This window comes from Hordeum vulgare, chromosome 3H (genome assembly GCF_904849725.1).
Source record: "Hordeum vulgare subsp. vulgare chromosome 3H, MorexV3_pseudomolecules_assembly, whole genome shotgun sequence".
In the NCBI taxonomy this organism is placed as follows: Eukaryota; Viridiplantae; Streptophyta; class Magnoliopsida; order Poales; family Poaceae; genus Hordeum; species Hordeum vulgare.
The window spans coordinates 587,049,906-587,059,566 of record NC_058520.1 but is presented as its reverse complement, the minus strand read 5'-3'; the positions used below and the strand labels follow the sequence as shown (position 1 = coordinate 587,059,566).

At 48.4% G+C, this 9,661-nt stretch overlaps 2 protein-coding genes across 2 annotated transcripts; one reads left to right on the top strand and one right to left on the bottom strand.

Annotated features, from left to right (window-relative positions):
- The first annotated feature begins 408 nt into the window (after nt 1–408).
- On the top strand, nt 409–1,500 carry LOC123442125. The gene has a single exon (XM_045118218.1). It carries the CDS (start codon nt 409–411, stop codon nt 1,498–1,500), a length of 1,092 nt encoding a protein of 363 aa, XP_044974153.1.
- Nucleotides 1,501–2,700: 1,200 nt separating this feature from the next.
- LOC123445388 (probable ribonuclease P/MRP protein subunit POP5) lies at nt 2,701–5,230 on the bottom strand. The gene is made up of 4 exons (XM_045122363.1): nt 4,939–5,230; nt 4,128–4,334; nt 3,874–4,011; nt 2,701–3,062 (listed from the first exon to the last, which is right to left on the bottom strand). The coding sequence occupies exons 2-4, from the start codon at nt 4,297–4,299 to the stop codon at nt 2,914–2,916; spliced, it is 459 nt and encodes a 152-aa protein (XP_044978298.1). The 5' UTR covers nt 4,300–4,334; nt 4,939–5,230; the 3' UTR covers nt 2,701–2,913.
- Nucleotides 5,231–9,661: the final 4,431 nt, after the last annotated feature.

Below are 9,661 nucleotides of genomic sequence, written 5' to 3'. Positions count from 1 at the left end.
TCATCTAAAAAACAAGTCAAATTAAATGAATTTCTTTGAATTTGGTTTGAAAAGGGCGTGGGGGGACCTTTGGGAGGGCGGCTGGAAATCTGAGCCCCCAAGCCGACTTTAACGCCGGTTTGGCCCTAAACGACGCTATTTCAGGCCTTTAAGGGACCGAACGACTGAAGATGCTCTTAGTACTTCGTCTATGTGCTCATGTACCGTGAGTTAACCAGACCGTGGAAATTGAGGAAGAAAAATAGAAGGCTTAAACTTACTTCGGTTCGCCCAAGTCATGCCTTTTGAAAACTTATTTTGATGTGTTTTCATGTACTAATTGATTCTTGAGGATGAAATTTACATCCCACCCCTTTTGGCAGGGAAGATTAGGGCATAGGATTTTCCGGACTCCATCGTGCAGCAACAATGGCGGCGGCCGCGTCCACTGAATTTCCAATGCCCTTGACCAGCCCGGATCTTCCACCGGTCAAAGGGAAGAAGAAGGGCCGTCCGGCCATGGTGGGTGCAGGCTGGTCCTCACTCCCATACGACCTCCTCCGCCAAATCGCCGGCTCCTTCCTCGCCACCAACGACGTGGACTGCTACGTGGGCTTGCGCGCCGTATGCCACCACTGGCGCTCTGCCATCGACGACCCAAAGACCGACGCCTCCGATTCCCGGTTCCACCCGCGCCGGTGGATCATCCTCGACGACGACGAGGTCTCCAAGAGCGACACGCGCCGCCTGCTGGTCAATACCACCACCGGCCGGTTCCTCCACAAGGAGCTCCCGCTGCTCCGCAACTACTACGTCGTCGCCACCACGCCTTGCGGCTTCTTCGTGCTGGCAGACAGGAGCCCTCCTCGCACTGCCCACCTCTTGAACCCTCTCACCGGCGCCATGGCGCCGGTGCCGTCCGAGGGGGAGGTCGCCGCCGCCGTTTGGTTTGGCCTGCCTCTGCCACCACCGGCCGGTTCCTCCACAAGCGAGTTAACTAAAGCGCTTGGCAGCATCGGTGGTTTGATGAAGGTGCATCACGTCCAGCCGCCTGGCAAGTTTATCTCCGGCGATCCTCTTGTGAGCGGACATGCAAACGACGGCCGCCGGTGTTTCTTTATGGAATTTGCCGGACAGCTGCTCATCATCGTCAAGCTAGAGAGACTCATTAGGGTTCTCAGGTTGGAGGCCACGAGTGACAAGCTTGTGTGTTTGAGAGACATCAGCAACTATGCCATCTTCATCGGTCATCAGAGGTGCCTGGCTGTCTGCGCCGATAAGTTCCCGTCCGTTGAGGCAAACTGCGTCTACTACACCAAACACCAGCGTTCGTCGGCTCGCATCTGCAAGTATAGCCTAAAGGACGACAAAACAGAGATGATCTCTGAAGCCGATGATTTTGTGAAGCAGGGCAGGCAGTTTGCCCTCGTTGCTCATCGTCCTTTCACCATCATCCAACTTCTCTCGAGCTACACCATCAATGTCCGGGATTCTGAACTGGCCTCACAGCAAGCCACATAAGGCGCGTTGACTTGTTGCGGTGCGGGCAAGATACATGTTCACTGTAAATTTAGTCCCTCTGTACCATAATATATGACGTTTTAGTAGTTCAAATTGAACTGCTAAAATGTCAGATATTATGGTACCGAGGGAGCAGATTGCTGCGGTTGAAGCGGAACTTACCACTTTGCTGTCTTAATTAGGAATTGGTCTGAGCCCAATGTTCCACCTGCATGTTATGCATGCTTGATGCTCTCTTGTGTCCATGTACACTCTTTCTTCTAGTATACTGCTAAGCAATGCAATCTGGTGCTTGATTACTTATAAATTACAGTAGATCTCAGTTCATACCAACTTCTAGATTTTGCTCCTGTTAATTTTGCAATGCCTTGTTCTAGGCAACTGAGAGGTTGTAGATTTGCGTACTTTTCTTCTGCAGAAGTGCAGTATATGCTGGAGCCAGGCTTAGAACAAGTTAAAGACGTACGTGTCTCATCTATGCATTACTGCAGAATCGCGCTCCCAACACAATTAGAGCACGAATGCAGTTGAGAACTAAAGTGGGGCTCAGCACAATTGCAACTCACCATTGCTGGTAAGAATTTAAAATGTTCTTCGCATATACAAATTCCTGACACAATTTGTAGTTGTTGTTTCTAGATTCAGATGTTCTCACATTTCTGCCAGACTGGTGTTTTACGCTTAGATACACTAGATGCTATTGGGAGGACACATGCGGTTGATTAGATTTGATCATACCGCGTTTTTTTAAGAATGAAGATAATTGTGTGCAGTTCATCACCCAGATTGCACTTAAGAACTACTCCCTCCGTTCCTAAATATAAGTCTTTAAAGAAGTTTCATTAGTGGACTACATACGGATGTATATAGACATACTTTAGAATATAGATTCACTCATTTTGCTCCGTATGTAGACTTCTAGTGAAATATCTTAAAAGACTTATATTTAGAAAAGGAGGGAGTAGAAGTCAAACTCGCAGGCAGAGAGTTCAAAATAGTAGTTGGAACTTGGAAGTTGGAACACAGATCTGACTGACCAGAGTCAGATTGAATCTACCTTTCATATGCATTTACCTAGTGAATTAGATATACGTACTAGCCTTTAATGATCTTTTTTCAGTTGATCGAGTCAAACACGAAAAACGGTTGTTCAAAATGAACATGAACTGATAACCAACCTGGAGACTGGAGCCAAACAAATTGAGAACTCAAACTTCTTCATGTAATGCAACACCAGCCAGAGAACATTAGTTGGTACTATGTCAGTTCGAACCTAGACCACTGGGTGGAGAGCCATTGAAAAGGTGGTACAGAGGCACAATTGCTCACTGTAAATCTATAAGTTCTTCAGAACTGATATGCTTCAAGTCTCTGAAAAGAAGACTAATGGCGCGAAACAAACTTCCATCTTCACTAGCTATCTAGCCCCTTAAGTTTGCCAAAGCAACTCTGCACGGACTCGATGATCTCCGGCGTGATACCATCACAAGCAGCCAGCTTGTACTGCTCAAACTTCGCTTCTTCGCACTCCAATGCGGCTTTCTTGCAGGCCCTGATACTTCCTGGAAACGAGGTTGATGGTCAGCTCTGGTCTGGCACATTGTCTTGCAAGCATTTCTTTCTGTTAGGGACTCAGCAAAATAACAAGTGCAATTGGGTACAAATGCCAAACAATATGAGGATAAGCATCAAACTATATGTGGAGAAACATTACCAGCCTAAAGTTTGTGCACCGAAAACACTCAGAACTAATGTGGGTTCTTGGTGAGAAAAGCAGTTTTCACAAATTCAACAACACAGATACGTGTAAAGGAATCAGAAAGACGTTTCTGTGATTGCTAACTGAAGTCCAAACTAAAAAGGAACCTTTGACCAATTTGATAAAGAAATGAGCATATCAGCTTGTGAAGATATGAAATTGCATTCAATAATATGTAACACCCTACGGCCCAACGAGGCTAACAGATTTCCTAGCACACCATTTGCAATTCTGTTTGTTGGTAGGTTCTGGGGTCGCTGTCGTGACGCATGTCCTATGTGGATGACCTCGGGTTATTTATTTTTATTTTTTGTAAGCTGATTTGTTTGGCGATTCAATAATTAAATAATACTCCTTTTTGAAAAAAGGAAATTGCACTTCTGTTTTCCTTCATGCAAATGGCTTAACCCAGAAAGTGCTACATCCTGGGCCAACAAGGGTTGGATGTAAGTGTAATTCAGGCACTCAGGCGCCATTCATAGCACATTAAGACCACAGTGGACACAATGAGATCAGTTACTGAATTCATCTACGAAGACTCATAGTGCATCAAAGTAACTGTAAAACAAAAAGAAAATAAACTGATTTGGTTCCAGAATCTGTTATCCACTCACCACTCACATCCAAGAGGTTGAACGACACAGGGATCTTCCCAATGTTCCTCACCATTGTGATAGCAGCCCAAACTTTTTGGTGATCTTCACGCGACACTCGTATTACGCAAATCTTCGTCAGAGGATTTACATACTTCACTGCATATGACCGGAGCTCAGAAGTGCTTATAAAGTCTAAAATAAACTGGGGACACATCACAGGCATATATCATGCTGCCTAGGGGAATGAAGGATGATTTATAAGTTATTAGCACCTTGAAATGACCCAAGAGATGCAGCGAGGCCACACTCCCCAAAGTTGAGCTGGATGCTGTCTCTGATAACTTTGGTTATGTTGAGCTGGGTGAGGATGACGGGATCAGCCTCTCCTCTGCTCGCGTCGATGAAGACCTCCATCACCATGTACCTGTTCTTGAAATGAACCATTGCTTGGGACCACTAGTGCTCCTGGTTGTTGTGACCTGGATTTTCAATTTTTCATACAGATGGATGGCAATGAAAATTTCAAACGAAGAAACCTCTTCAAGAGAACCAAGGCAGTAAAGAGTATAGCCAGCCCGTCAAAAGATTTCTCTTCACCACTATAACATAAAAAGCATACACTGTTACAAATTTCAGTGTGCGTACCGGTACACTAAACTACCAAGAAAAATCACATCATCACCCTTATGCTTCTTTTTTCACACCTACAATTTACATCAGAGAATCTACACAAACAAAAAACATTCTCCTTAAATTCGGGTAAAGCTAACACAATCTCACCACCAACCAATGCATTTAAAGCCAGTGAGTATTTATGGTTCCAAATACGAAAAAAAAACGCCACCTTGATTAGCATCTAATGATGTGGCAGCATAGTCCTCAATCCTCACTGCTAAACTGCTGCTACAAATCAATAGGCAATGCATCATATTCTTTTGTCAGTTACTCGGGTGGCGGAACCTATTCGCGGAGCCAAGACTCGAGCAAGTCCCGGGCAGAAAATCCCGTGCTGATAAGGACGTTCATAAACTGGTGGAAATTCATGCAAAAGATATCTCAGTTTGCAGCAAAGAAGCATCTTACCGGCGCCACACGGGCGTCGCCGCCGCGGGAAGATATGAAGGAAGCGCGCGCGCGTGACCGACCACCGCCTCCGTCGTCCTCCCCGGTCGACGGCGACCTCCTCCCTCCGTCTCCTGCGGCGACGGTCGCGTCCTCGGACAGAGTAAATCCGCGAGTTTTTCTTTTCCTTTTTTTTGTTTGCGGCCAGAGGGCTTGCCTTGGATGGAGAATAAACTCTCCGCGCCGGTCGCGGGGAGGGCGGCGGCGGCGGAGGAGGAGGAGCCGCCGTTCTCTGCAATGGGGAGTGAGGGAGGCAGAGTGTTGGTTTTTGTTTTTATTTTTTGAGGTAAAGGCAGAGTGTTGGTGGTGCGTTGTTAGCCCATCAGATGCAGCCCACGGCAGTGAAAAGCCCAATGAAAATCGTCCCTTATTCTGCCTCTTGGGGCAGGGCAGGGCGCCATATATGGCTTGGCATTCCTCATGATATGGTAATGATCCACGCTTAAAAATATAAATGTTGAATGAAAGTTGGGCGGGATTCTTCTCAAAAATACTCCCTCCGTTCCTAAATATAAGTCTTTTAAGAGATTTCACTAGTGGACTACATACGAAACAAAATAAGTGAATGTACACTCTAAAATATGTCTATATACATCCGTATGTAGTTTCCTTGTGAAACCTCTAAAAAGACTTATACTTAAGAACAGAGAAAGTATATAAAAAACTAATTTACTTTGGAGTTCCTCTAGAAAAACTACTTTTGAGTGTTCTTATTCGGTACCTACTTTAAATTATTTTTCCGGCATGCAACGGCTTATTCTCTTTTTTGTGTGTGTGTGTGTGGGGGGGGGGGGGGGGGATGTAGCGGCTACTTTACCTTTGAGTACCTCTTCTATGTACCTAAAAAGAACTTAAGGTCCTCTCGTTAACCTTACACTAGCAAATGTACCCGTGCGTTGTAAAAGAAGAAAAAAATCATAATCCTCAACAGCAATGAACCGACGAACATTTCTTTGGAAATTGGTAAAACAATTTTTTAAATTCATCAACATATTTATGATTTAATGAAAATAATAATTTAACAAACATTTTATAAAATGCATGATTAATTTTTGAAAGAATAAACTATTTTGTAAGTCACAAACAGTTTTCAAACTTTAGTATATTTTTTCATTGATAACTATTTACCGTTTTATCTTATCAACGAGGGATTGACAACCCCTACACGCGTTGGGTTGCGAGAATTTGTTGTTTGTGTGCAGGTACTGTTTAGATAGTCTTTGTGAATCTTTCTACTGGTTCGATACCTTGGTTTCAAACCGAAGGAATTCTTATCGTCGTTGTGATACATCACCCTTTACACTTTGATGAAAAAATCAACGCATCAGCAAAACCAAGCACCGCTGCCACTTCTGCGGCTTCACTCGCCACCGTTGCCGCCGCCTCCGACACCCGAAGCACGACGAGCAATCTCGGGGTGTCGTACGAGTCGCCATATTCACGAAGGACGACTAGCTCCGACGTGAGCTCGACGGCGTCAGGGGCAGGGGTAGGGCCGCGGGTGCCGGAGCCTGTCGACGTGGGCCGACACCGAGCCTGTCGCCCGAGCACGGTGCGCGGCGCGCCTAGCCGGTATGTGCGGGGCCGACACCGATCTTATCACCGAAGCGTGGTGCACGGAGTGCCTAGCCAGTTGATGTGAGGCCACATCAAGCCTGTCTCCATCCTCCAGAGCTTGTTGATGATTTCACAGTAGGACTTGTCGTCCTAGAATGCGTGACGGCCGGCGGCGTTCCAATGGGGGCGGCGCTCCTCCGCCGCCACGTCGGGGCCTCTCGTCGGGTAAACGTCCGCGGAGACCTTGAACTCTTTCGGGAGGTGGCACCCCGCCGGCACCATGAGGCCAAACCAAAGAAGCTCCTCCGTCTTTGGCGTGCCCAAATTCGTCGGTCAAGCGCTGCCGGGAGGAGGGCCGCCGCTGCCTGAACTGTTGCCGGCATCGTGGAACGATATGTTGCCGGCAAGAGGAGGAAGTGCCAAGGGAGAGAGAGGGACAGAGGGCGTCGGGGGAGAGAGAGGCGCTGATGTGAGGAGGGGTGATATATTAAAGTAAACGGTTGATCCTGCCTTTTTTATATGAAAGAGTACGAAACAATCTCAGCCGTTGTTGTATTTAGGGGGTTATACCGAAAGAAGAAGTGTCATTCTTCATCTAAAGGTTGCACTTCAGCTGCAACTCACTTCTACCCCTCGATCCCATAATTCCATCCATTCATTTAAAGTTTCTTATGTGCGAATTAAAAAGCAGGTCTTTTTTTTTGTGTGTGTGGGGGTTCCATTTTAATTAACCATTACTATCACCTCGTTGAGTTGGACAAGAAAATCCCCCGCAAAAAGGAAAGAGAGATGGACAAGAAAAATGTGTCTGTTTGAAAATTCGGCATCTTGTCGTGTCCGCTAGCCGGCCTTCATATATGTCGTTGCCGTGCCTCGCTAATCTTTGCCCGGTCCGACTCGACGATCGAGAGAGCAGAGAGATAGGTTAGGTTAGCTATTCAGTTTGCAACGACTTATAACACGTCCCCAAGAAAAGCCGATTCTCTAGTGCACGAATTAGCTAGTTATATACGCCTACTTTATGATGGTTCCAATGCTTAATGATACTTGAAAACAAAACAAAAAGAGGCGCGTCCCATCCACCGGCAGTCGCTGATAAGAAGGGCTGTAGCCTCTACTTCGCCTAGTGAACCACACATCAGTATTGTTTTCCCTTCCTATTCTTTGCTTCCGTTCCACGAAGCAGCTACCATTCCTCATTCTCAATTCTTGCTTCTTTTTTCCCGTTGATATACTTCATCCTTGATCCTTTCCCTGGCTGGATCCTTGTCACCTCCACCAAAGTAGCTACGATGTTGGACATGTCTGCAAATTTCGCCCTGTGCACATGCTACATCGAGCAGCTGGTCACCGTGATATTCACTGACAAGGAGAAGGCGGCGGGCAGGAAGAAGATAAAAGAAAAGGCAATGAAGAAGAAGAAGAAGCAGCAAAAGGCGATGAGGAAGAAGAAACTGCTGACCAAGAGGAGGAGAAAGAAGCCAACGCGTTGGATGAGAGCAGTAAGAACAAGGGGAATATTAATGCCTCTGCTTTCAGTATTTACGTGCATTAGGGTTTGAAATACTGGCCGTACGTCGTTTATGTGTCAACATAGAGCCTATGCTTACAACTGAATTTATAAAAGCCGTATGTGTAAGCTGCCACGGAATTTCTAGCCTGTAAATCGTTAATTCAGGGTGGAGTAAAGTCTGTTTTAAACCATAAAAATGTAAAGCGTGATGTAAATGAACCCTAACGTCTCAATCCCTGAAGTTCATACCCTGATCTCATTGATCCCGGTCGTTTTTGACCTTTAGTCTGTATCCAAACAGAAGGATTTCTATGTGGCTCGGGATAGACCGGGATAGAGGTGAGTCAGCTACCTCCAGATGGGTCCCTTGCGCGCTCAGCCGCCCCAGCCGTGCCCGCGCTCGCACCGGCCGCACCCGCGCGCGCCCCGGCCGCCCCAGTCGTGCCCGCGCTCGCCCCGGCCGCACCTGCGCGCGCCCCAGCCGCGCCCGCGCGCGCTGCCCCGCCCCGGCCGCGCACGCGCGCGCTCGCCCCCGCTCCGGCCGCGCACGCCCGCCCGAGCCCCAGCCGCGCATGCGCGCGCTCGCCCCCGCTCCGGCCGCGCATGCGCGCGCTCGCCCCCGCTCCGGCCGCGCATGCGCGCCCGAGCCCCGGCCGCGCACGCGCGCGCTCGCCCCCGCTCCGGCCGCGCACGCCCGCCCGAGCCCCAGCCGCGCATGCGCGCGCTCGCCCCCGCTCCGGCCGCGCACGCCCGCCCGAGCCCCAGCCGCGCAGGCGCGCGCTCGCCCCCGCTCCGGCCGCGCACGCCCGCCCGAGCCCCAGCCGCGCACGCGCGCGCTCGCCCCCGCTCCGGCCGCGCACGCCCGCCCCAGCCCCAGCCGCGCACGCGCGCGCTCGCCCCCGCTCCGGCCGCGCACCTGCACGCACCAAGGTTCGATCCCCACTGGCATTTGATATAGAAAATAGAAACAGCAAATTTCACCCAGGCAACATGATGTCTTTAGTTTGCAATCCCACCCACCCGCGGCGCCACATCAGCAAATCCAGTCCTAAAACCGGTGTGAGGGCGATTTCAACCGGGATAAGAAATGTCAGGGTATGAACTTCAGGGATTTAAAGATCAGGGTTTATTTACGTCGAGCCCTACACCATCAGGGTTTGAAACAGACTTCACTCTTCAGGGTGAATGTGTGGATGCATGCTACTCAAACCTCCATTAACAATAGGGTAGGTTGATCGTCACGTTAACATGACATCTTGATCGACTGGAATATATCACAACAGCCTGTTCGCCTAGTTCGGCTGCGACGCCGACCACGGACGGAACCAGAAGGAGGCCATCTCCCTCCATGCCGTAAAAAACCCCTCAAACTAGCTAAGAGACTGTTCGAAAATGCTTCAGCTCCTCCGAAGCCTTGACTACCGCGCGCTCCTCCAACTCTGATCGAAGTAAAAGTTATTAGTTCTACAAAAAATTGTTCGACATGTTGAGTAATTAGGCATAATTTTCATGATTAATTTCAGAATATAAAGCATGACGATACTAGCTACTAATATGTGAAACTCTAACATACTAGATGCAGTAGACAACATGAATAGCAACAACACCGTATAG